A 26,575-nucleotide genomic window follows, 5' to 3' on the forward strand; every position below is an offset into this window, starting at 1 on the left:
GTTTGCCACTAGACTTGTCCCCACAAACCACGCACTCAATGTGCTGCTGCTGCTGCTGCTTGTCCCCTTGGCTCTGCTGGCTCGCCGCGTTGCTCTGCGCTGGCGTGCTGGGGGGGCCGCCGGGCCCCGGGGTCTGCGGGGTGTGCGGGGTCCCGGCCGGGGGGCCCTGCACCGGCGGGGCGGGCGCTGGCTGCGTTCCCTGAGCTCCGGGCACATCGTCCTGGGGGTCTCGCCACGCACCGACTACCATTGCCATATCTATTGGACACCGTTGCCAAACTTCCTGTTCCCCCTTTATTTTCAAAGTTTGTTTGCTTTGCTCTGCAGCTCAGCTTTGCAGCAGTTTGCTTTTTTTCTCCTCCTCCTTTCTTTCTCTTTCCCTCTCTCTCCCTTTTGTTGCTTTAAAAAAAAAAAAAAAAAAAAAAAAAGAAGATATATCTTTAAAATTTTTATTTTTTTTCCCCCTCTCCGGAGCTCCCCGGCGCCGAGCACGGGGGAGAGCGAAGGGAGAAAGGGAGGGGGGGAGAGGGAGAGAGAAAGAGAGAGAGGAAAAAAAAAAAAAAAAAAAAATCCCTTCGCCGCTGTGCCCGCTGCTCTCAGCGCCGATCCGCAGCGGAGTTGCCGGCGGAGAGGCGGGTGGTGCCGGGGGGCCAGCTCCAGGGCAGCTCGCCGTCAGCCATTCAGGAAAGCCATCAAGGCGCGGACGAACAGCCGGGGAACGCCGCGGCCGCGGGCGGCGCGGGGCGGCGGGCGGCGGGGCCGTGAGGTGAGCGCGGCTTGGGCCTAGCGCCCGGCATGGGGTGGGGGGAGCGCCTTGCCCACCTCTTGAGGGGCTGTGTGGGCTCTGGGGCTGCTGTTGCGGCGGCAGACCCCTGAGCCCCTCTGTTTTCCCCCCCTTTTTTCCACTCTGGCTTGTTTTCCTCCCCGTTTTGGGGTATTGAGTGTCTGCTGGGTAACAGTCTTATTGGGACACGTGGGAGGGAGCGGGGCTCTGCGCTTTTCCAGCCTCTGTGGGTGGGATTCCCCATCCGGGGCTCTTTCTAAAGTCTTACTTAAAAATTGATGTTATTTCCCGCCCTTGTTTTACAGGGAAGAACAAAAATGCCATCAGCGCAAAAGCCGATGCGGTACGGACACACAGAGGGACACACGGATGTCTGCTTCGATGACAGCGGCAGGTAACTGCCCCGTTCCTAGAGAGACAGGGAAAATATCATCATAAAAACGGCCCAAGGGATGGACAGGCTGAGACAGCTGAGGCTGTGCAGCCTGGAGAAGGCCCGGGGGAGAGCTGAGAGCAGCCTTTGGGTATCTAAAGGAGGGCTGTAAGAATGGGGACAGACTCTTTAGCAGTGGTTATTGTGACAGGACGAGGGGAAACGGTTTCCAACTAAAAGAGAGGAGGTTTAGATTGGTTGTAGGGAAGATTTCTTTTTGCAGTAAAGGCAGTGAAGCCCTGGCGCAGGTTGCTCAGAGAGATGGTGGATGGTCCTGCAGGCACCCAAGGTCAGGCTGAGCAGGACTCTGAGCACCTGGTGGAGCTGTGGGTGTCCCTGTTCATGTGGGGGAGTGGGACCAGATGGCCTTGAAGGGTCCCTTCCAACTCAAATGATTCCGTGGTCATCTGGGGTCACATTCCTGTCTGTTGCTTTCTGAGGAGTATCTGTTCCAGCTGCTGTTGGTTAAGATGCTGGACAGGTGGACCTATGACCTGGCTTGGTCTGGCACATCCTTTATTTGCCTTTATTGAGAACAGTGTGTGTGTAGGACATATAGAATCATAAAGATTGAAAAAGACCTCTAGGATCCAACCATCCACCCGCACCCAGTATTGCCCACTAAGCCCAGTTCCTTTGTACCACATCTCCATGTTTCTTAAACACCTCTAGGGATGGTGACCCCACCGCTCCCTGGGCAGCCTGTGCCAGTGCCTCACCACTCTTTTGGAGAAGAAACGTTTCCTAATATCCAACCTGACCCTCCGCTGGTGCAACTTAAGGCCATTACTTCTCATCCTATTGCTAGTTACCTGGGAAAAGAGGCCTACCCCTACACACGCATGTATAAGATCCTCTATATATTCACTTTTTCAAGAGTGATTTCATAGACTCTAAATGTTGCTTGGAAGAAAATATGTTTGCATATGCCATAAGAAATCAAAACTATAGCTGGCTCCAGCAAACTTGACAGTTGAACACCATATTAATATTTTTATGGGTTCTGTAGGTCTGAAACATGTTAAGCTTGTTAAACTTCAGTCAAGTGTGTGTTAATGCTCTTAGTTTTGCCCTCAGCTGTAAGGTAAATTTTCAAAGGCTTAAGAAGCAATTAAATGCTCAGCTGGCAGTGAAATCAGTCCTCTGAAAAATTCCATCTAGATCCTGGTGAGAATGGATTGATAATATGTAAAGTTCAGCTCAATGAGTGCGAGGCCTAGAGAGTTATCAGAGACACCAGAGCAGTGTTGTGCTACCAGATTTGTTTTTTTTTTTCCGTGTTTATTAAATATGGTATTCAGTGAATTATATCATATGTATTGTGTTTCCCTAAAAAAAACCACAACACTTCATTTGGTTCAAATCCTGTGTCTTTAAACAGCTGCATCGTAACGTGTGGCAGTGATGGAGATGTTAGGATTTGGGAAAACCTGGATGATGATGATCCCAAGTCCATTAATGTTGGAGAGAAGGCTTATTCATGTGCTCTGAAGGTATGGTATTTAATAGAACTGTTAAGTGGCATCATGCTGATGTTGATAGATAACATGTCTGTTGCTGGTGTACTGAAGTAACGTGAACACATATATTGAGATAATACTTGGAAAAAGGCAGGAGTAATATTGTGTGCAGCACATTTCAGTCTATTTGTCTTCATATCAATGTATGGAAAACAACACTGAATGGGAGTTAATCGGTAGCAGGTTTTGTTTAAATTTCAGAATACAACCACGTAGTATCCTTGTGTCCAAATGAAAATAGTTACACAATATTGAAAGCAAACGCTTTTTAAAAAGCCTCTAGAATTGTTGAACATCTTAGCTAAATTAAATACTTTATGTGAACAAGAGTACTTGTAACAATTCATTTTACACCACGTAGGCTTGTAGAGGAATTATTCATTATACCAAATTTCTCTAATGTTATTTTTCCCCCTCTCCCCTCGCAGTCAGTTATAATTATTCCTGACTTTGATCTCCTCTTTGAAAAACAAACCAAGCAGATTAAACTAATTATTCAGTGAACTTTGTGGACTGTTTCAGTATTTTCTCACAGTGTCAGCCACAAAAAGTTTCCCAGCAGTATATGGTGCAGCTGGTTCCTGCTCTTCTGCCCATCCCATCTGAGAGGCTCCGAACTGGTGTTGACTCGTGGAGGAAGGTTATATGAAAATAGAAAGACAAGAGGTTGTTTTGTGTGGCTCTGTTTTAAGGTCCAAGGAATTGTAATGTATGTTAATCAAAAAATTACTTCCGTGAGTCAGTGTCTGGTAATGCTTTGATAATACTTTTTTTTTTTTTTTAATAATTAGTTGATATTTAGCTCTCAAAATTGATGCTAGACCAAAATACTTTTCTGACATTTTGTTCCCCTCTGTCCCTTCCCCTCTCTTCCGAGTCAGAGGAGAACAAGATTTTTCTTTAATAGTAACTAATAATAATTTATGAGAATACAGATGGAGACATTTCTGTCGTGTGACTGACTTGTTCTGCTGTTTGAGTATGACCTGCTCTGTTTATTTTAATATTAAGGCAGTTCCTTGTAGTGTATATATAGAAACAGTGATGGTAAATAAGAAGGTAAATAAGTTACCTATATAAACTTGTATAATAGGAAGTAATTCTTTTTAATGTACTTGTTCATGTATTTAGCTTGGGAATTCTCACGGAAATTCCTTTGGGTGCAATTATATTGCATTAGAAGATCCAAAATGTTACCTTTATGACAACTGTAGAAGAAGAGAGGAATTCTAGAAGTCTCCATCTGTTCTTCAGATACCATGAAATAAACTTTGCAGGGATCAAGGAGAATGTAAAAATTGTTTTTCAACTCTTTGTGATTTTGAAGGGGAGTGTAACAGATGAAACAAGTGAGAATTCATACAAATGTATTCTTTTAAAACGAATCATTTGGAAACGTATTCAGAATGACTGCCATAAAACATCTTTCTTCTTTTTCTTATATTCCTTTTATCTTCTTTTAAACGTATCTTCTGCATATTCCTCAGTACCCATGGCCTTTTAGTGCGTTGTGCTGTTGATTTTAATCACATTTCTTATGGTTTCGCACACAGTGAGGGGATTTCGAGTGAGTTCTCTGAGCAAATCAGAAATTGTGCAAATTATTAATGAATACAGGAGGGAAACATCTTGGTTTTAATTTTTGGGCATCAGTGGGAACAGTCATGTGTTCTTAGTTTTTTAGAGAGGACTTATTAGAAAGGGCTTTTAGTTCTGATCTCGTTTTTCTTGCTTCCTCAGGTTATTTAGCACTGGCTACTGCTTTCTTTTTCTTCAGGATTTTTGCTATAACTTTAGGCTACTTTAAAAATAGAGATACATCGTTTCAAAATGCAAAAACTTATTGCTGCAAAAACTTATTGCTGCGTGCAAGTGAGGAATAATATTGTCACTTCAAGAAGACATACTACTGTTCCATGCATAGGATAATTATTTCTTTGTTTTGCAATCAATTTTAATCTGGAATGATTTTTTTTTAGTAGACCTCTGCCTTCTGTTTCTAAAAAGGACAAAGCTCATGAACTTCTCTTTCCTTAGTGAGGTTTAACTGTCAAGTTTGGTCCAAGTGTGCCCTCTCCTGATGATGTAGCATATTGCATCCTGATTAGATCAATATTCTTCCTGTTCTTAGAGCTCTCTTTCCTATTTGAAAGGATATATTTTTTTCTATCCAACTGAAGAAGAGCAGACAGTTCTTTGAAATTCATGAGCGACTTTTCAGAGTATTCATTGTTTTAGTAAATACGTAAGTTGGGAAGGTCTCGGTGAAGTAAATTGCCATATAGTTAACATCATGAATTTTAAGCGTACTGAAACAACTGGAGTGCATTTCTACAGCACTGAAACAAAGAGAATCATTGTATTAAATCACTGTATTAGTTTTTAAGTAGCTGGGTTAAAGTGATAAAGTGTTAAGGTTATTGTGCTTCTTTGTATTTTTAGTGGAAGAAATACAAGGTAAAAGAGTATTTCACCCACTACCCTTGCTGTCAGATGTCTTTTGGAGCTACTAAAGTTAACCTGCCCAAATATTGGGAACATCAGCTCGCTTCTTTGGCTCCTTGGGCATAAATGTGGTTTCAACAGTACATTTTATTTTATTTTATTTTAGAATGGCAGATTGATCACAGCGGTATCAAACAACGCTGTTCAGATCCATACATTTCCTGAAGGAGCTCCAGATGGCATCCTTACTCGTTTTACCATGAATGCAAACCACGTTGTCTTTAACAGTGACGGTACCAAAATTGCTGCTGGATCTAGGTAATGTGTGCATCATAAGGGAAGGCATTGCTATCATTCAAAATGTGGCAACTTCCTCACAATGGGATTATTAATCCTCATACCTCTGTGGGTTTTAAAGTAATGCAAAGTGCCTTCCAGGGACAGTGGCAGTGGGGGGAAGGAATGAAAAGAACTGCTAAGCAACAATTCTCTGGGAGGCATTTGAGCACTAAATAGTTTTAAGAAGAAGTGTGGTGTTATGAAATAATTCCTCCTCTTGCGGAGCCTTGAGTGTTTTCAGCTTTCAGTCCTGTAATGCAAAAGCACGAGTGTTTCCCCATATGGATCTCACTGCAGCATCAGGGATTTTGTTACTGTGTGCTAAAGATAATGTCCCGACTCTCGAGCATCGTAATGTGGCAAATGTATACGCACATGCAAAAGTTGGCTGAGTTCTGATCTGATGAGCTTTTTAGGTACTGTAGCTAACCCAGACTGCCTGCTTGCTTCTCTGTTGGAATTTGTCCTCCATCCCTGCGGCAGAGATGGCTGAACGTTACATCTGCTGCCTGCCTCCTCTAAGTGTGAATCAAACTAGAAAGCAGTTTGGATCGATACGCTGGGCTGTAAAGTCTGACAGCTGCAGAGCAGACACGCCAGCTCCACCAAAAGTGGGAGACTGGACAGCTGGGGACAGTAACCACTCTAATGTCTACATCTGACAGAGATCATGAATTTGGGCTCTTTGCCAGTGCTTGTTTCTGAGGGAACAGCTCTGCCCCAGGATATGACTTTAATTAGAGAGATAAAGCAGACAGCAAATTCTTTCTGCTTCTAAAAACTTCTACCCAAAAATCAGCAGCCTGATCAGGGCCCTCACGTTAGGGAAATGAGGTGGTAAAACTGAGCTCACCCCTTGATGAGATCTTCTGTAGCACACTGAAAGAGGTTGACAGCTGTGATATCGGGGAGTACAGCTAAGAAGAATGGCTTTTGCTTATCACAGATTTCTCCGTTTTCACATGAAGCCTGTAAATTTCAGTTTTGTGTGAGGTTAATGTAGTTAAGGGAATGGCTAATCCTATAAAATGAGTGCCTAAAATTAAATTCTAATTTGAAAATGTAGCAGGGAAGTAGGACAGGAGCTTGGAAGTTATTAGCACGGATACTTTGAATTAAACTACAGTAATGTTCGTAATTTTGGAGGAGGAAATAAAGTTGAAAAAGAAAAAAAATTGTATCTGATACACTAACTGGTCTTAATAATCTTGTTAACAACTTCACAAAATGAAGCATTTGCTCTACTTTTTTTGACTGAGCACAAATTTTCCCTAGGGTTCATCAAATACTATATTTTACAGCTGTATGTTGTGTGTGTATGCCATATCTTCTTCAACCATGCTTTATGAGCTTTGATTTGAACAAAAATTAGTTTCTGATGATCTGTCCTTGCACTTATTATAATAAACCTTGAGATTCTTCTCCTTTGGGTCATACTTCCCAGCAGACAACTAGCATCCAATTTAATTTTTATTACTGTAAACAAATACTCTGTCACCATTGATACCAATGTGAATGCTTTAGCTCTGTGCCATTGTCATATACAGTGACTTCATGGTCAAAGTAGTGGAGGTGGCTGATAGCAGCAAGCAGAAAACGTTCCGAGGACATGATGCTCCTGTTTTAAGCCTGGCTTTTGACCCCATGGATATTTACCTGGTAAAAATACTTTCTTGTTTACTTTCTACTGTGAATTTCCTCTTCTCTATGAGAAAAAAAAAAAAAAAGTATTTTTGAGTAAAATGAGCAAACAAACAAAGCCATCAGTGAGTGGGCACGTAAATCTACTTCATTTCAGTTAACTACTGAAACTACTTGGAATTACCAAGATCATTTGACAGAAAGTTTTAAGTCTTAAAACAGTTTAAACTGGGAGACTTTGTTTTTAAAAGGGCTTATGCATTCTATGTCTGTATAGTTGGTTATAGGATTTTTAAATGTTATTGCATTGATTTCTCAATGTCTTTAATTCGTTTGAAAAAACTCTCTTCCACAGGCATCAGCAAGCTGTGATGGTTCTGTCAGAGTATGGAAAGTGGAAGATCAGGTAAAAGGCCTGCCTTTCTGAGTTGAGTTTTTCATAGGAAAACTGGGATTTCACAGACAGCAAAAAGAACTGGACTGGAAAAACTGCTGGAATAAATGCTTCTTGTCTTTTTATGTGTTATCAGTAACAGCTGATAGTATTTACAAAAACTGTTTATATAGAAAATGTATGTTGAAGTCCATTTTTTTCAGGAAGAATTTTGACTGTACTTTATAGAATGCTTTTATCTATTTCTGGGAGAAATTCCAAGCCAGAGTGTGAAATGCTGCCTGGGCAGCTCTGGGCTCTTATTCCTGCCTGTGGAATCCCTGATTTCTTCTGTCCATCTTTGTTTGTTGGTCACCATTGTGTATTTTGTCCTCAGCACATTCAAAAATTTCCCTCTGTGTGAAGGTAACAGTTAAAATCAGATTCCTATTTTTTTTTTAGAATTATGGAATCACAGGGTGCTTTGGGTTAGAAGGGACCTGAAATATCACCTAGTCCCAACTCCCCTGCCATGGGCAGAGAGACAAGGGTTTCAGAATATCACCTGTTGCTTCCAGGGTTAAGGAGTAAACTTTATGCTAATAAGCTGTTGTCTAGGTGTGTTTCGTTTTCATTTATTTTTCCTGAGCTTTCTGTGAATTATTGACTAATTTTCAGGCTGACTAGTGGCTTCTTTGACTTGGGTTTAGGAAGGGGTTTGCATTTCACATGCCATGGTCTCTTCTCACTGGTGACAGGTGACAGGACAAGGGGAAATGGCCTCAAGTTGCACCAGGGGAGGTTTAGGTTGGATATCAGGAACAACTTCTTTACAGAAAGGGTTGTTAAGCACTGGAACAGGCTCCCCAGGGAGGTGGTGGAGTCACCATCCCTGAATGTGTTTAAAAACCACTTGGATGTGGTGCTCAGGGACAGGATTTAGCGGTGGGTTGTTAGAGTTAGGGTAGTCTGGTTAGGCTGAGGTTGGACTTGATGATCTTGAAGGTCTTTTCCAACCTGAGCAATTCTGTGATTCTATGATCAGTGAGATGAAGCCCATTTTTCTTTGGTAGGGGTCTTTGTGCACAGTGGTGCTTTCATCTCTCTTGCTCTCTCCCTATGGCACACAAACTTAGTTTGCCAAGGACTCAAGGTTCAACTTACTGCATTTCAGTCTTTTTTATTTGTAGAGATGGGGCCATGTTATGGTGAGTACAAGGCTGTTGAGAAGGGACATGGTATGCCATTCTTTAAAAACAAACAAAAAACTACAGCAGCAACAAAAAACCACTGCAAACTTCACAGCAGTTTCTCACCAGAGGGATGTAAAGCACAGATTGAAGAACGTAATTTTTTAGAAATACAGTCATTGGGCTCAGCTTAGCAATATTTGTGTCAAATAGTTCAGGGCACCTAAGAAATAAGATTTGGTGAGCCAACTGTCTCTGCTGGCCTTGCACTCTAAGGAGCTTGAGAAGAAGGTTTCAGGTGATCACTGTAATAAAGCAGTTCTGTGTATGTATATGGGATTATTTTTGCTCAATGCCATTACTGACTGGACCAAGCATCCATGCAGAATTATTCCTGTGGGTACACTTGGGAATGTATTTTACTATTGTAATTGCTACTTTTTCAAACAAAGACATACAATGTAAATTTCAGACTGGCAGTGGGTGCCTTTTGGGGCACTTAGGCTGTGTCCTGGGGCTGTGGCAGTAACCTGTGTCATCTGTGCTGCAGTATGAGAACGTAGCAATTCATTCATCTTTACATTGCTGTGGTAAGATTCAGGCTGATGTGTGGCACCTTGCTACAGTCAATCTGGATTTGACAAAAGCAGTTTGGCCAGATTTCTCTCCTTGTAACCTAAATATGTGAGCTCTTTTGTTCTGTACTTCATTAAAAATACTTTTGCTGTAATCTTACTTATAAGCAGTTGCTTTGTAATTAAATATTTTCAGGCCTACATTGGCAAAGAATTTTACAGTGTTTTTGGATATATAAAAATATATGTATTCTTTTGAAGAAGTAGGTACTTGGATGAAAGAGATTATTTTGGTTCCAAAAATTATATACCTTTTTTTCCTTTCAGCTATTTCCACGCTTCTTCTTTAAAAGTTTTTAAAATACAACAGATTTTCATAGAACTGGAGAACTCAATTTTGAATATTTTGTTTTCAGACATGTGTGACAAGCTGGCTGCTGCTGCAGAAATGTAATGATGTGATAAATGCTAAATCAATATGCAGGCTTGCCTGGCAACCTGGCAGCGGCAAGGTGAGTGACAGATTGTTTTAGCCACATCTTAATCCTTCATTTCTCTTTGGGAGTACAGTAGAACTCAATCCAGGCAAGTCCAAATTCCAGCTCCAGAGAGTAAGGAAAATATTTGGGGTGAAGTTCACTTTTAGGAAAAACAAAAACTTGGAAATGTTTTCTCGCTTCAGTGCCAGACTGTGTTTGGCAGTAGGCCATCTGTCAGCCCCAAACAATGTTCAGCAGTCACGTTGTGCTGAATAGGAAGGAACATTGTGCATGAGGGAAATGACCTAATTGTTCACAGCAGAGCATCAAAGGAGTTCAGTCTTTCTCTAAGTAAATTTTGTCAGTCAGTAATCTTGCCCTGCTAATGTCACCTAAGTAGTAAACTGCTCCTGACTTGTGGAAGGTATCCCTGCCCAAGGTAGGAAGGTTGAAACTGGATGATCTTTAAGATCCTTTCCAAACCAAACTGTTCTGTGATTCTTTCCAGCTGAAGAACAGAGTTAGTGCTGCTGTGGGTAAAGGTAGTGCTGACAATAATACATACTATGTATCCAGTGCATTGTACATGTACTGATGCAAAAGCACTATGTACCAATCACTTACCACAAAGAGCTGGAGGAGCGAAGTTTGCATAGCTGTGTAGATGTCTCTGTGTCATGTAACCTAGAGCACCCCTGCAGCAGCTGGTAACACAAAGGAGAGAGGAGCAGATAGATTCAAACCTGGATGAAATGAGGCATGCCACATCATACTTCAAGTAAAGGACAGCGAATTGAGCAACAGGTGGTCATTTGGGAACAATTGCTTGGTGCCTTCTGTTCTTGCCTGCTGTCTGAAAGCATGAAGAATAGGTTCTGCCAAACTATTGACATTCTAGTATGCAGGGTCTAAAGTGTGTTTTCCAGGGTTTTCTCACAGTTCTGACTTGAATAACCTTCTGTTTCCCCAACTCAGCCTTCTGTGAGCTCTGTCTGTGCCTGTCTGCTCTCTGAAATACCTAGCTATTACGATAGCATGATGGATAGCTCTTCTATGGAAGACAGAATGTCACTTAAAATGCAGGTTACTTTGTAGGCATATTGCATAAAAGCACACACTTGAATTTTTACACGAACTCTTCACACAGACACACCAACTGTAGTCAGCTGCCTCGCTTCTATTATAAAGCAGATTATTAGAAATCTCTAAAAAAAACCAGACAAAACCAACTAACACAAATCCTACAAAGTAAACAGGCAGCAACAGCTATGTAGGTTTGCAAAATACAAAATGAACTATTTCAGGAATTAGCTATTCAAATAAGATTTACGGAGAAATTGTAATCTGATAAAAAGAGGTTTGGGGAGGAAAGAAGAGGGAGAACATAAGACTTGTGCTCAGAACACTGAAATTTATTTATGCACGTTTGTTAGCTGTTACATAAATAAGAACTTAGAACCTTATGTTGCGGCTGTCATCAGATTTCTGCCAGAAATAAATGAAGATTAAAATAAAAACAGCCATTCTTTGCTGTGTTGCATATAGAAAGCATGGAAGAACCTTGTAATTCAAGATTATTTCAGCATTCTTTTCTCAGCTGGCATTGCTAGGATGCCAAGAGAACTGCTGGGTATGTAGGCAGACACTGCTGTAATACTTTTGAATGAAGAAGCTATGCTATTTGTTTGAATGTTTTCTTGGAAGATAACTTGTTTTAAATTGCCTAATTCTTGGTTCCTTTCAACAGTTGCTGGCAATTCCTGTAGATAAAGTTGTTAAACTGTACAGAAGGGAAACCTGGGATAATCAAGTTGATCTATCAGACACTTCCATCACACAGGTAGGTATATAAAGCAGCTGCTTGCTAAATCTTCCATACGCTTAAGTGTTCTTCTGCTAGAAATTTGTCTCCTGCACAGTGTTTTTTTCCCCTCCCGCTTTCATTTCTGATCCTATTACTTTACATTGGAAACCAAGGCAAGAGAGATGAGTGTCAAACTTGTCTATGCGGCTCTGGTTCTCCTGTTTCCCTTATAGTGACCCTAAAGATTTCTGAAGTCAACCCATGAGTCACTGAGTGAAGCTGAAGAATATCTGTTCTCACAAATCGTTCTGAATATACCATTTGGGGGACAATGTTGGGTATTTCTTAACAAATATTTCTATTACGTACTCCTTATTTTATTAATCTTAAATTTAACTTAGTGTTAGCCTTAACTGAGGCATGTGACTTTTGACTTCATTATATATTTGGAAACCTGTGGGTAAAAGAGAATTACTTTTGTAGTGTAATTGTTAGGTGTATGGAGGCTGTGTGTTAATTCTTTTCACTGACTTGAAAATATACCCCAGCTGGGATGTTATTAAGATACAGAATGCAGTCTTTGATTTTAATTTATGAAGATGTATTAATTAAGCTATTAAGAAAAGTATGTTCAGCGCTGAGTTTGCAAAAAATGCTCTGTTTCTGTCTAAGTCCTGGTTTGTTTGACATGGTTTGTCGTGCCAGCATTTAGTGACAGAAGTTAAATATTCTGGAGGAGAGTAAGTGTGCTGTCTTCAAAGAATGGTTTTGCTGGGGACTTCCTGAAGGCAGTTCTAGTTTGGGAGGCTGGATGAGGTTTGCTAAAGATTATTATTTTTTTATTCTAGAATGTCCATTTTATGCTTCAGAATATGAATGCTGGGTGTACTTTGGTAATACTTTTTCTCCCTGTAATTTTTCCTTTTCCCTAGCCCTTGAATGTTGTGGTGTGGTCTCCTTGTGGTCAGTACCTGGCGGCTGCAACAGTGAATGGGAGTATAGTGGTGTGGAAGGTGAAAAGCCAGGAGTGCATAGAGAGGTATGTAGTGCTGTTCCATAATCCCCTAAATACATGCTTTTTGTTAAAAGAGATCTGTGTCGTATCTCCTCCGTAAAAATTATTTGTGCCAATTGAGAACTCTGCCTATTGAAAAGTCTATCACTATTATCACTATTGAAATGGAGATTTAGGGGGTAAAACAGTCAACTTTCTGCTAAAGTTCCACTGCAAACCATAGAATCACAGAATATCCCATGTTGGAAGGGACCCATGGGGATCATCAAGTCCCAGCCCTTGGCTCCACGCAGTACCACCCAAAATCACCCTGTGTCTGAGTGCATTGTCCAAATGCTCCTTGAGCTCCAGGAGCTTGGAGCCTTGCCTTGCTCTTGTGTTCAAGAAACGTTTGGATATAGCGTTGGGAGACATAGTTTAGTGGGGTTGTTGGTGGTAGGTGGATGGTTGGACTAGGTGATCTTGTAGGTCTTTTCCAACCTAGCTCATTCTATGATTCTATGATTCTATGCCCACTGCCCTGGGCAGCCTGTTCCATGCCCACCACGCTCTGGTGCAGAACCTTTCCCTAACCTCTACGTGACCCTCCCCTGATGCAGCTCCACGCTGTTCCCTCGGGTCCTGTCGCTGTCACCAGAAAGCAGAGATCCCAGTCCACAATTCCTCCTAAGTTAGTATCATTCACAAACTTTGCTGCTGTGCATTTGAATATGCGTCCAGATCATTTATAAAAACGTTGAAGAGATTTACTATAACCCTTTGAGCCTGAGCCCATCAGCAAGTTCTTCCCCCTTTGTATTTTGTACTTGTCTGGCTATATGCTGGACGTTTTGTCCAGTAGGATACCATGAGAAACAGCATCAAAAACTTTGCTAAATCCAGAAAGATCACATCTACTGGCTTCCCTTTGTCAGCTAGGTGGACAACCTTTTCATGAAGGGAAATTAAGTTTACTAAGCAGTGCTTTCTCCTTGCAAGCCCATGTTGGCTGTGACCAGTGACTACATTGTCTTTCAAGGGTTTTTTGATAGCTCCCAGAATAATCTGCTCCATGATTTAAGCAGGCAGTGAAGTGAAGCTGATAGTCCTGTAATTACCAAGGTCTCCTTTCTTGTGCTGCTTTGAAGCCGGGACATCTGCCAGCTTCCAGCTGACTGGGGCCTCTCCAGATTCCCAAGACAGTTGAAAAGGAATTGAGAGATGTCTTGGGGTGACATCAGCCATCTCTTGGAGTACCTGGGATGAGTCCCATTGGGCCCCGTAGGCTTCTTTGCATTCTGTAGAGCGGCAAATCCTGCACAAATTTGGGTTTGGTGGGAGTTTGATGTTCCTGCAGGTCACAGTCATCCAGCTCGGGGCTCTGAGGGTCCCAGAACCCAAAATGCAAATTGCGTTGGCCGGGAATCGAACCCGGGTCAACTGCTTGGAAGGCAGCTATGCTCACCACTATACCACCAACGCTGTGCTGCTAGGAGCTCCAGGAGACAGCAAAATAAAGGCTTAAGCGAAAAAATTCCATCTGTCTGATCTTAGAGATGGTCTCTGCAAGCACATCAGGAGAGGGGGAGAACACGAGCAAGCACAGGTTGGAAGAGTGATGTCAGGTCTGGGTGATGCTGTAATGCAGGGCCACTGTTCGAGCTAGACTTGAGCAAGCAAGCAGGAGGAGGGCTCTTCCCTTGTGCAATTTGGATGAGGCATACTAATACCTCATTTCATGTGCTGATGGGAATTCAAGGGCTGCCACATCATTCCTGTGTTCTGCGAGGAAGCAGCTTCCACTGGTGTCTAACTGTTGGGGTAGGAAAGTGGCATTGCTTTGCCTTCCCCCACCATATGCAGCGTGCATAGCTAGAAGAATCTGGAAGCATTCCAAAGGCAATATTTTCTTTATTACATTTTAATCTTCTAATTGATTAAAGAATAGTTTTGCTGGAAACAAATCTTCGTCAGGTTACAAACCCCAAGACTGCTGGCAGTAAGATGCAGCTAAAGGAGAAATACTGACATGTCAGTAAGTCAGCCATCCTCAACGTGTAGGCAGAGAAAGGACAAATAGAACTTTATCTCAGTTAGTTACAGTGAGGAACAGAAGGGAGGCTTTATCTGTCTGAATATCTTGAGTCAGAAACATGATTGTTACTCTAGCACGTATGTAAGGCCTTAAAGACATCATGTAAATAATTCATGGGTGCATTGTTTTGTGAGGATAAAGGGAGGAGAAGATAAAGGACTAAATCATCAGTTTGGTACAAGAGAAACAGCTGAATGTTCTTTTTATAACTGGATGGTTCTGGAACGTATTGTCTGCTGGGGAATTACTTTGTATTCTGCATGCATCAGGAAGCTGTTGTTTTAGGAATATGATTCTGATTGATTTTAAAGCTTAAATAATTTCCTCCGTAGAAAAGGAAGATCTGCTGTGGTTTTTTAGGGTAGCTATTTATTCCAAAGGGAACTTATTAATTATTTCATTATCTGTGTATATATATTTATGTTATTCTCACCAGTATTATCGCTGCTTATAATAACTTGGGGGTGTTTCTGCCCGGAGAGGCTTAATAGAAATAGCGAATTTTCATGTTCTTTTTAGGATGAAGCATGAGAAAAATTACTCAATTTGTGGACTGGCGTGGCATCCCAAATATGAGCAAATAGCTTATACAGATACTGAAGGAAATCTGGGATTGTGGGAAGATATCGGTGATGGAAAGAAACCAAGCGACAAGGTGATCAGCACCAATTATTTCTTAAAGTGGTAGTTTAAGTCATCAAATTGCGTGAGACGTTCTCTGCTGAGTGTTGAAAGCTCCCTCTTGTGCATTAGTTCATTCCTTGAATTCCGTATTCAAAAGAAGATTTAATCATAGAATCACAGAATGGTTTGGGTTGGAAGGGACCAGACCGTCTGGTTCCAACCCCTGCCATGGGTGGGGACACCTCCCTTCAGCTCAGGCTGCCCAGGTCCCCATCCAGCACAGCTTTGAGCACCTCCAGGGATGGGGCACTCCCAGCTCTGGGCAGCCTGTGCAGGGGCCTCGTCACCCCTCATAATAAAGAATTTTTTCCTAATGTCTAATCTAAATCTACCTTCTTTTAGTTTAAAACCATTACCCCTTGTCCTGTCACTACGCTCTGTTAAGAGTCCCTCTCCAGATTTTCCATAGGCCTCCTTTAGATACTGGAAGGAATTAGAATTGCTTATAATAATAAAAATAGTTAATAATAATCAATTGGTAATTAATTAGAATTGATGACGTGGTTTTAGGTTGCCAACACTGTTACAAAAGACTATGAAGATCTCTTTGATGGAGATGACGACGACTATTTAAATGGAGATATGATTGAACCGCAGTCTTCCCCACGCGCCGGAGCTAATGAAGATCATGGTGATGACGATGACCTTATGCCAACGTCAGGCCATCCAAGACGGGCAATAATTGATGATGATGATAACTCATTAGGTACAGAATAAACTAATTTTCCAGAGCTCTGTAGTGCTGTTACTGAGACAGTTTCTTAGCATTCTTTCTTGGCATCACCTGTTTACGTACTCTCTGGCTTATTTTTCCAGACAAGTTTTCACTGTTTCAATATTTTCATCTATTTTCTGCTGCTATAATAATACTTGGAAGACATCAGTATATATGTATGTGTTTTAAACTTTTAGATATTGGAATGATAAAGGCTAATTCCAATCTACTTGAAAAGGAGGAGGAGGAGGATGATGATCAGATTGGTGGTTTTCCAGCTTTGCCAACATCATCTACGCAACAGCCTTTCTATGATGGGCCAAGGCCAACCCCCAGGCAAAAGCCATTCCAGTCTGGCTCCACTCCTGTACATCTCATGCATCGGTTCATGGTAAATCTCACTTCTGTGTGGTTATGTAGATGTAGTCGCTTTGTTAATATTGTCCTGGTTTTGCTTCGTCTTAATCTAATCTTTCCCAAATCCTCATTTGTGTGTTGTGGGTTTTTTTTTTTGTTTTTTTTTTTAATGCTTCACAGTGTGAAGCTGACCAGTAAAAAGTAGGCTTTGCGTTCATGCAGACTGCAGAATTTTATGCCTTGTGTTTTGGTTGCTTTTGATGTAGAAGTAAATATTTGGCTTTAAGACAGCAATACAGTTTGTACCTGTGCTATGGAAGTCAAACAAATCTGTTTTTGAACTTCCTTTTTAGTCAGAACTTACGGATATTTTTGTACTTTTAAGACTTGTACATTCATCATTCGTTATTTCTTTTATAACTGCAAGTTGTTAACGTTTTATTTTGTAAGGAGTAATATGGCTAAGCGATGAGAACAAAACTATCTTTTGACCTAGTTGAGCTGTTCTAGAAACTCCAAGTCCTGACTATGTAACTCAGTTTTCCTGCAGTCTCCCACCCACTACCGGTTCAGATGGTTACGCTACAGGAGGCTGTTTGAGGGCAGTCAATATGATGGGTGATTTTATTATTTCTTTTTAATAGGTTTGGAATTCCGTTGGTATCATTCGTTGTTACAACGATGAACAAGACAACGCTATTGATATAGAATTTCATGATACCTCCATACATCATGCCACACACCTGCCTAACTCCCTGAATCACACAATGGCTGACCTCTCTACTGAAGCTATTTTACTAGCCTGTGAGAGTACAGAGGAACTCGCAAGGTAAGCCATGGCTTTGCTCTATCAAACTCGTAGTATGGAATTACGCTTAGCATGTTTCATATATCTCAGCTTTTATCACCTTACTTGAGACTTTTGGCTTTTGATCTTGTTCTTTTATTTATGGGACTGCTGTTGTGGAGGATTTTTCACATCCACCCACGTGTAATCTTCAAGATATTTGAAGATGTATTTTGTTTCCTGTGGATTTTCTTTAAATCCTTTTTTTTCCTTTTTTCCCAAATATATACGCTAGGAAGTGCATGCATTGCTAGCTCAAAGGAAATTGTAAATGTGAACAATAGTCTTTCAGTCTGCTCAGATCAATGATAAATTGTGAGGTCTGTGCTATTTCTTTTCATACCGTTGCTAAGGAGAGATGTTTGGAGATACCCAGTCTTATAAGAAGAATTATGACATGAAGAATTTCAGAACGTTTAATAGCAGTATAGTAATACTATTGCTGGGTTTTTTTTTTTTTGGTAGAAATATCTTGAAGGAAGAACTTTTTGCTTAATCTGGCATGTACAGCATTGTGACAAGCTGAAAAGCAATCTTTGTCTTTGAGAGTATTATTTGTATGTATTGATTATCTGACTTTGAAAATTTCTATTTTTTTTTCCAAAGTGAGGTGAACTTGTGGGTTATCTACCAAAACCAGTGGTGTCTGTGAGTTGGTTACAGACCATTTTCAATTATTAAGATGGCAGAACCAAAGTTCCTGGTTTTTTTTCTCCTGAAAGACAGCATAATTACAACTGTGTAATAAAGGCTTGTAGACCAGAGTACTGAACACCTTCAGGTACTGTTAATGCTAATTAAGCAAAACACTTGTCTATTTCCATCTAAAAATCTCCTCTCAGACCTCTAAAGTGTCTGTGCTTCATGCTTCGAGGCTCTAAACCTGCAGTGCTGGAGTTCAAGTTGGCTCTTCAGTTTCTGAATAATAAGAGCAGGGCTTCCTAAATGCCACTTGTAATCTGTAGCATGATGATGTTCCTTTCCATGGCAGTCACCCATTCCAGGTCTCTGACAGAAACATATTATGTTGGTGTAGTTGAAGTGCGTGGTATATTTTGAGATATTTTTTTTTTCTTGTTGACTTACTTACCTGTTGTTCTTTGTCTCTCTTTCAGCAAGCTCCACTGCATTTATTTTAGCTCGTGGGATGCAAACAAGGAGTGGACAGTAGATATGCCAAAGGATGAAGATATTGAAGCTATCTGTCTAGGTCAGGGCTGGGCTGCTTGTGCCACTAGTGCCTTGCTGGTTCGACTCTTTACAGTTGGAGGAGTTCAGAAAGAGATATTCTGTCTCCCAGGTCCAGTGGTGTCTATGGCAGGACGTGGAGAGCAGCTGATGATTATTTACCACAGAGGTATTTCTCCCCTCTGTCCTTTTTTTTTTTTTTCTGAACTGAGTTTGTTTTCATTCCTTGTCTCATACTGACTTCAAATGCGGTATTTGTGTATAGTCATCAGAAGTATTTTACTTTTCCCTCTTGTCTTCCTGATGACAGTTATACTGTCACAACCTGTAAGTCCTCGGCATCTGACAGTAAAGCATATGTTTTATATTGGGATGCCTGGATTAACTTGTGGGGAACGGGAGAATTTTATAACAGTAGCACAAACAGATTAAACTTAGGTTTCGGTCATGCCATGATTAATTACTGGAGGAAATTAAGGAACTAGTTGTTATGCATACTTTGTATGTCCAAAGTGACAAGTAGTCTCTTGTCTGGTAGTTTATTTGTGAATAACACTGCCTTAGACTTAGCTTTTGTTTCAGAAGTTACCTAAATTTAACGAAGAGACAAGACCATTTGCTTTCTAACATAGTCTTTGAACAACTTCTTCCTAGGTACTGGATTTGATGGAGACCAGTGCCTCGGAGTGCAGCTGATGGAGCTAGGAAAAAAGAAGAGACAAGTTTTGCATGGAGACCCTCTTTCTCTTACAAAGAAGTCCTATTTGGTGTGGGCTGGATTCTCAGCGGAAGGTATGGAATTAAATTAAATACAAATGAAATTAATAAAATAAAATTAAAGTCCTGAACTGGAATAAGTTCCCTGGCAGTAGCGCTGGCTGTCAGAAGGTGGCGCTTCCTTCTAAGGAAAGCTGTCTCCCAGCTGGGTTGTACTGTTCGGGTGAGAGGATATTGAATTTGAGTTATGTAAAACGTCATTTCCCAGCAGTATCCACCAGTTCAGACTCAGCCACGTCATAATTAGTTGCCTGTCAGAATAATGGTCTGCACTTGTATCCAACAGGTACCCCGTGTTACGTGGATTCTGAGGGAATCGTGCGGATGTTGAACCGAGGGCTTGGGAACACTTGGATTCCAGTGTGTAACACACGAGAGCATTGCAAAGGCAAATCTGATCATTACTGGGTCGTTGGCATCCATGAAAACCCCCAGCAGCTCAGGTCAGATATGTCACAAGGGAAATGCTCTGTTTGTCTTGCTCTTAATTTATAGAACAGTAAGAGAAACTGGAAATAAGTTTTACTAAAGCAGGTAATGGTACACAGTAATGGATGTGGTTCATGAATGTAATTTGCCATGGATGTTTCATTACTAAGTTCGTTTTGAATGAACTCTTAGTTTTATAATGTGTAACAAACTAATATTAACTTCTTGCCTGGGCTGACAGGCACGTGCACTTTGTTATGAGATCACAAGTCTCTGATGCAGGCACATTTGTAAGGCTGCACTTTGCTTATGGTTGCTCTTAGGATTCTGCTTCTGCAGTTGATACATTTTTTTAAATTTTCAGATTTTTTAGTTACGTTTTTCCCTTTTGTCCATTTGAAAAGTCTCAAATCCTGTAACTAATCTACGTCACTAGGCACAGATAAATAAGAACAATCTGGTATGATGTTAATATTTAAACTGTGGCCACGAAGCAAGATTTTGGAAAAGTGCTGATGTGCTCAAATAATTACTTAGCTAAGAGTGAGCCATTACTTTAAAATGTGAGTGGTGATTTCTAAATAACTTTATTCCTCTTAATTGTAACAAGCATCAGGGACACTTAGTTGCTAAGCTTTGTGTGCAGCCTTACTCAGTGATATGTGTCCTTTTCCCACTGGATCAGAATCTATCAACTCACATTTTATTGAAATTTAGGCTGTCTCACTTTGCTGGTCATGCAGTTCACCAAAAATGTACAGGACATTTTGTATTGGTGGGATGGCCAGCTGCAAGTCAGTCATCTTGAGTTTTTTTTCCTTCTGCTCCAAGAAGGACAGTGCTGACCTCTGAATTGCAAAGGGCATTTTATTCAAAGCCACCAGCATATTGAAGATAAGGAGGGGGGGAGGGTTATTGTAGGAGCAACATAATCAACATGGATAGCCAGAACACTAATGCTTCCTGTTCTTTTTTCCCCTAGTGTTTGAAACACTAGCTCAGAGCTATGAAACCAGACATTTTTGCCAATGCTTGTCGGTGCTGCTGGAAACACAGCTCTTCTCCAATTAATGTTTTGCTTAAGTGATTGTTACCAGAGTACTTGTTTAATGAAACATTAAGACTACATTGTTAGTATATGTGTGTCTGCATCCTCTCCCTTTTTCTTTTCCCCCCCGTGTGCCTAAATACATCACTGTTAAGTCTAAAACCTCCATCAGAATAAGTGGTTGACGTGAGTGCTGTTTTTCCAGCGGCCTTTTGTTGTTTGGTAGTTTCTGCTTTTAATGAACTGCATTTACGTTTTGTAACTGCTGTCAAATTGTGTGTTGTGTGAGATAGAGATCTGTGCCTGTTCTGTGCCATACTTGGAGTTTCTGGTGTGAACAAGAGCAGCATGCGCCTTGCTGCTTCCAAAATCTTTTATTGGTTGCAATGAAAAAGTAACCCTTTATAATGGAATCTCACATCTTGCTATATTTAAGTCAGTAATTTAATGACTCCTTTTTAAAGAACAAATCCTCTTAAAGTATCTTGCTTCTTAGGAGATGTGGTTTAGATGATGAGGATTGCATCTGCCTTTTGTTTCCCATGCTCAGGTGTATTCCTTGCAAAGGAGCCCGATTCCCTCCGACGCTTCCACGTCCTGCAGTGGCAATATTACCTTTTACACTCCCTTACTGCCAGGTTACAACAGAAAAGGGACAGATGGAGGTATGGAATGATGTTGAGACCGCAGTGATAGTCTTAGACATCCCTGCAGTAGGGATTATACAAGCTTTCTATTAATCATCTCTGCGAGGAAGAGGGTGGTACAAACTCTGCATAAGGCACCTGGCTAAGGAGGTTATCTGGGTTCAGGCTTTTGTGTGGCTTTTTCCATTTGTTTTGCTTTACAACTGGTTCTAGAAGAATCCATAATGAAGCTGTTGGAGTTGACACAAGGTTTATCTTTACAAATAACCTCATTCTGACCAATGAAGGAGAGCACCTAGAAAAGTATATCGGTTATCCGATTTTTAATTAAAGTATTATAATGCTGTGGGGTTCGGCTGTCGTAGGCAAAATAGAAATGAACATAAAATTCTAGCCTCAAACTTAGAGACTGTAGTGCTGTTGGCAAGTTATTCTCATTGATGTAAGAGTTTCAATAAGAAGTACTTTGCTTTTATGAACTTGTTTTCATTCATTTCGAAGATTTATTAATTTATTAATTTATTCTTTATTTGATGGATCATGGTGGTTTGCTTATTTTTTTTTTTTCCCTGTCCTTTCCAAATAATAAAAGGGAAACTTCAGAAACTGTCAATTTAGCCTGAGGGAACATGTACTTCAGTGTACATTGTGCTTATAAAGAAACAGATGATTGTTAATAGATCTGATGAGAACTTAGTGGCTTTGAATGAGTTATTTTTCCACTGAGCTGGGCTGGTAGAATAACCATAGCATTATTTCACTGGAAAACATCAGTTATGTTTTCTTTTCAGCTGTCTCACAAATGAGTATTACTCCTACAGTTCCAGTGTTACTGTGGAATACTTCCAGTTTGCTGTGGGACGGAAATTGTAAGATAAAATAATCAATTTGTTCCAGAATTGCCTATGCTGGTAGCAAAGTGATGAATGTGTAGGAATCGTCCTACTCAAAGCCTGTGGTGCAAATGGAATTCAGAATACCTGGAGACTGTTCAGATCGGTTTGTAGATGGATGTAGTGTGGTGTGTTTATCCTCACTAGGCACTGGCATTTAAGGAGAGTTGTCTACCTCTGACCATTGTTATTAAAATGAAAAGAAGATTTATGAATGAATGATAAAATCCTTTGCACTTTGTTAGGCATTGAGCTAAGAGCTTCCTTATTTACCCCCCCACCTGACCTCCAGCATGCCTCTCTCTCCCATTTTCAGGAACAATACTGGCGCTCAGTTGTATTTCACAACTATGTGGATTACTTATCAAAAAATGGCTACGAGCTTGATGAAAATGCTAAAAGTCAGTCCGTGAAGGAACAGCAAGAACTTCTGATGAAACTGTTTGCCGTAAGTACAAGTAAATCCAAAAGTAAAAATAATCCCTGAAACCTTCTTATGAGTAGGTGCCATTAGATGTAAATTCTGATGTGATTTCTCTGAATGGATTACGGCTTATCCAGCAAGCTCACCAAATGAAATAAGAGGTGGATGGCAGTTCACGTTCTTATTGCTTATCAAAGGGAAGAAAGAAGGAAGGGTTCTTAACCAAAAAATTAAAAAAAAAAAAAAAACCCCTCTAAAAGAAGATTCATAATTTTTGTCCGTTTGTCTTCATGAGGTTTTGTCTACCTAATGGATAATGTTCTGGTCCTGTAGTCTTCAGGGGGCTGTGTAGCTCTCAAGGCTTTTCTCCTTTCAGCTTTCTTGTAAACTGGAGCGTGAATTCCGCTGCGTGGAACTTGCTGACCTCATGACACAGAACGTTGTGAATTTAGCCATCAAGTATGCGTCCCGCTCTCGAAGACTAAATTTAGCTCAGCGACTTAGCGAGATGGCTGTAGAGAAAGCGAGCGAATTGGCAACAGCACTGGAAGATGAAGAGGAGGAAGAGGATTTCCGAACTCGCTTGAATGCTGGGTAATGCATATTTCTGGGATTAAGTCCTCTCGATTCACTTTTGCTGTTCTGGGCCTTAACTTGCAATGTATTTGTTGTGAAGTGCCAGTTTGTACCGCCCATAAACTGTATATATAAAATGGTATGCTCTTGCTGACATCTTTTGAGGACTCTAATTAGAAACTAGCCCCAGAATGCTAACATACAGCAGAACATCTCCACTGCTTGCTTGCTGCGTGTGTACAGTGGCTTCGGAGGTAAAGTGGACCTGATTCTAAGTCGCTCTGATTATTTTTTATTCTTTTTTTTTTCTAAGCTTTTGTTGTTTTGATTGTTTGACTCCAACCTGTTCTTTTGCCCTTTGCCTCTTTACCTCTCTTCCATCCACACTCATCTTAAAGCCCCTTTACTTCCCTCCAGCCCATTCTTCTTTCAGTACGCTACCTCAGTGTATCCCAGTTTGTCTTATTCCCTCACCTCTAATCCCAGCTCTTCAAAATGAATGAAATATTACAGGCTTGCTGTGCATTCTTTTCTTTATACCAGTGCTGTCTGCCTTTCCTCCTGTACCTATGTCTGTTTCCTCTGTAGGCAGAAGGTGTTTATTTTCTTCTCTCTGTTTATCGTTGCTGTTTTGAATTTGTTTTAAACTGTGGAAACATACAGAAGAGCTGTGTGTGCTTGCTTGGCATCTGGATGGCGCAGCTGTAAGGAAGCAAGTAGCTAACCACCAGTCTGATAATGCAGAAAAATGTCTTAATGTTTTATCAGAAGCAGTGTCCTCCCATAGCAGTTTTCTGTATGAAGTTTGTAACTTCTTTAAGCAAGAGGAAGCGATAAGCAGAGGGACTTATCTATAGCCTTTCCCTCTTCTCCTGTGTGAAACTGCATGTTTAAAACTCCTTGCCAATGGTCTGCCCTCTTCTTCTGGATTATGAATGGGAGTTGCTATCCCATGCCTGCAACTTGAGCCACTCCGAGGGCTGAAATACATCACAAACACTGGGTTGTCCGTCGTGCCTGATCAATTTAATACTGACATTCTAATTAAGAGAGATTAACCTTTTGTTTACCTGTGCATGCATTTTAGTAATCAGTAAAGAGGGAAATGCAAGAAATGTACATACTGTAATTTAGGAATTTAGAAAATAACCAGATCAAACATGAAAACCTGCTGCCTAAACTTCAGACTGAACATGAGTCCCCGTTGTCACCTGTGCGTTTGTTACTGCAGAAAAGTAGCCTGGTATTACACACGATGGCGGAGGTATTTATATTGAAATTGAGATTACAGAAGGTGTCATCTGTTTGCATTTACCTTTGTGGCAAAGTGTCCTTAGCAGCGTTGTTGTGAGCTCTGAAGAAGGTGGCAAAAGCTTGCTCTTTCTGCTTGAGTGTTTGCTTTTGTGTGCTAGGGCTGGTTGAAGGATGGCGCGTGCCCTTGTCCCTGGCTGTGAGTCTCAGGCATTTTCGTAGCTGTGTGATTTGTCTTAGAACTACATGAGTGCCACTTCAGGTGCTTCGTGCTGAACTGAAGTGGTTAAGGAAACTTTATTTTTAGTAATCATGGCGTCATAATCAGTGGCGTTACACAAGTGCCAACTGTTATTCATCTGATTTCCTAAATTAGTTGAGTAAGTTAGCCTGCCTTCGTTTCAGTTTGCTGTCTGAATGTGGTGAGGTTCCAGGCACTGCTTCCTTTCTGATGAATTCCTTCCTTTTAGTTACAGCACATCTGCCCCAGAGTGGGGCCGGCTGCCAGGCAGAAGCGCTCAGCAGGACCAAGAGATGGAAGAGGCTGAAGAAACCGATGGGTCCGAGGAAGCAGGAGGAATGCCTGAAGTGCCTAAACAGAGTAAGAAAAATACGTTCTGTGAGTAGCATGGGAGTTACAGAGTTGTTTGAGTTGGAGTGGACCCTTAAAGGCCATCTGGTCCAGCCCCCCTGCGATGAGCAGAACACCTCAATCAGAGCCCTGTCCAGCCTGAGCCTGGATATCTCCAGGGATCAGGCATCAACCACGTCTTTGGGCTACCTGTGCCAGTGCTTCGCTACTCTTATCGTAAAAAAACTTCTTCCTTATATCCAGTCTAAATCTCCCCTCTTTTAGCTGGAAACCATTTCCTCTTGTCCTATCAAGACATCTTATCTAGATGTGTTTTTCACAGACTTGATAAGGAATTCTGGAAATTCCCTGGTAACTTTTAGTTTGGATAACTCATCGGTATATAGCACTAAGCAAACAATGGTGTTTTCTCTGTGTTTTTGATTGTTTTGACATAAAATTTAAGAAAGGCACACCACCTGACAAAGGGGTGAGATTCAATTTAGAAGCCATTTACATAAGTAGAAATTAATTGCGTTTCTTTCACTGAGTTTGAAAGTTGGCAACTGTAGCAGGGACTGTGTTTTCTGCTGGCTAGTTAGAACAGGCCTGGTGGTTTCTAATCTATCTTGGCTTTGACACATGAGAAAAATATGCAGCAGTTCTAACAGGGTGACACAGAAACTTCTGCCTATGAGCTTCCTGCAGCCAGGACTCCCTGATCAGGGTCTGTAGTCCAGCATGTGCCTGCAGTCGGTGCAGAGAAACAAAATGAGCATATGTCTTCTGCTCTTCCACAGCACACTTGTGCATTGTCCTTAACTGTTTAAAGGGATCCCTGGGGAGGCTTTTTGTTGTCTGACACTGTTTCTAATGTACTAGGTCTCTTTGTGAAGCTATTATTTGATTTCAGTTCAAGTCTTGCAGGAGATGAACTGATGGACAGGCAGTTCACTGGGTATTCCCTCTTCAGCGCCTGGGCTTTTACTTGCAGAAGAGCTGTCAGGCAGTCTGCAGTGTTCTGATGTTCCTGTCATTACCATAGGCAGACTATTTTTTTTCCCCTTTGCTTTGTCTCCATTCACCTCCTCATCTTTCCCATCCTTCTGTGTGTTTCTGTGTACTGAAAATGTTCATTTGGGGGTTTTTAAGTGGTGATCTGGAGAAGAACAAAATGAGTTTAGTGATGATTCTCATTTTATTTGGCCTGTAAGGTATGTTAGCTTCCTACCTCCAAAAAAGGTGGAAAACAGAACTATTGCTATTGAACTGTTGCTTTCTGTATTACTGTATTTATTTATATTTACTTTTTACAGCATCGGCGTATTTTACAGCTGTCCATCTCTTATTGTTAGATATTTATTTAAAAATCATGCTTCTCTCTTTCAGACATGACTAGTTTTTCTAATTTAAAAATTAGGTTTAAGAAATAAGTATACAACTCTTAAGATAAATCCAGGTAAAGAGGATGGATGGCTTTGTAAAAGTGCGTGCAC

The 26,575-nt window shown here is 40.9% G+C and overlaps 1 protein-coding gene and 1 non-coding gene across 5 annotated transcripts in view; one reads left to right on the plus strand and one right to left on the minus strand.

Moving 5' to 3' along the window:
* WDHD1 (WD repeat and HMG-box DNA binding protein 1) overlaps positions 556 to 26,575 on the plus strand; it is a 33,638-nt gene continuing 7,618 nt past the window's right edge. For 3 of the 4 annotated variants that reach the window (XM_021402396.1, XM_021402393.1, XM_021402397.1), the window contains exons 1-20: positions 556 to 766; positions 1,090 to 1,178; positions 2,599 to 2,710; positions 5,349 to 5,500; positions 7,069 to 7,180; positions 7,518 to 7,568; positions 9,717 to 9,812; positions 11,527 to 11,619; positions 12,516 to 12,622; positions 15,192 to 15,327; positions 15,867 to 16,062; positions 16,269 to 16,462; positions 17,073 to 17,257; positions 18,391 to 18,632; positions 19,118 to 19,255; positions 19,527 to 19,683; positions 21,268 to 21,382; positions 22,574 to 22,705; positions 23,058 to 23,275; positions 24,979 to 25,109. In XM_021402396.1, coding sequence (XP_021258071.1) covers positions 1,102 to 1,178; positions 2,599 to 2,710; positions 5,349 to 5,500; positions 7,069 to 7,180; positions 7,518 to 7,568; positions 9,717 to 9,812; positions 11,527 to 11,619; positions 12,516 to 12,622; positions 15,192 to 15,327; positions 15,867 to 16,062; positions 16,269 to 16,462; positions 17,073 to 17,257; positions 18,391 to 18,632; positions 19,118 to 19,255; positions 19,527 to 19,683; positions 21,268 to 21,382; positions 22,574 to 22,705; positions 23,058 to 23,275; positions 24,979 to 25,109 — 2,644 coding nt within the window. In that variant the 5' untranslated portion in view covers positions 556 to 766; positions 1,090 to 1,101. Of the gene's footprint in view, positions 767 to 788; positions 953 to 1,089; positions 1,179 to 2,598; positions 2,711 to 5,348; positions 5,501 to 7,068; positions 7,181 to 7,517; positions 7,569 to 9,716; positions 9,813 to 11,526; positions 11,620 to 12,515; positions 12,623 to 15,191; positions 15,328 to 15,866; positions 16,063 to 16,268; positions 16,463 to 17,072; positions 17,258 to 18,390; positions 18,633 to 19,117; positions 19,256 to 19,526; positions 19,684 to 21,267; positions 21,383 to 22,573; positions 22,706 to 23,057; positions 23,276 to 24,978; positions 25,110 to 26,575 lie in introns of those variants that run through there. The other variant, XM_021402394.1, reaches the window with a different exon arrangement.
* TRNAG-UCC lies at positions 13,988 to 14,059 on the minus strand. Its single transcript has one exon. It is a non-coding gene; the product is annotated as a tRNA-Gly (tRNA).

The sequence above is a fragment of the Numida meleagris genome, chromosome 6 (assembly GCF_002078875.1).
Source record: "Numida meleagris isolate 19003 breed g44 Domestic line chromosome 6, NumMel1.0, whole genome shotgun sequence".
NCBI classification, from domain to species: Eukaryota; Metazoa; Chordata; class Aves; order Galliformes; family Numididae; genus Numida; species Numida meleagris.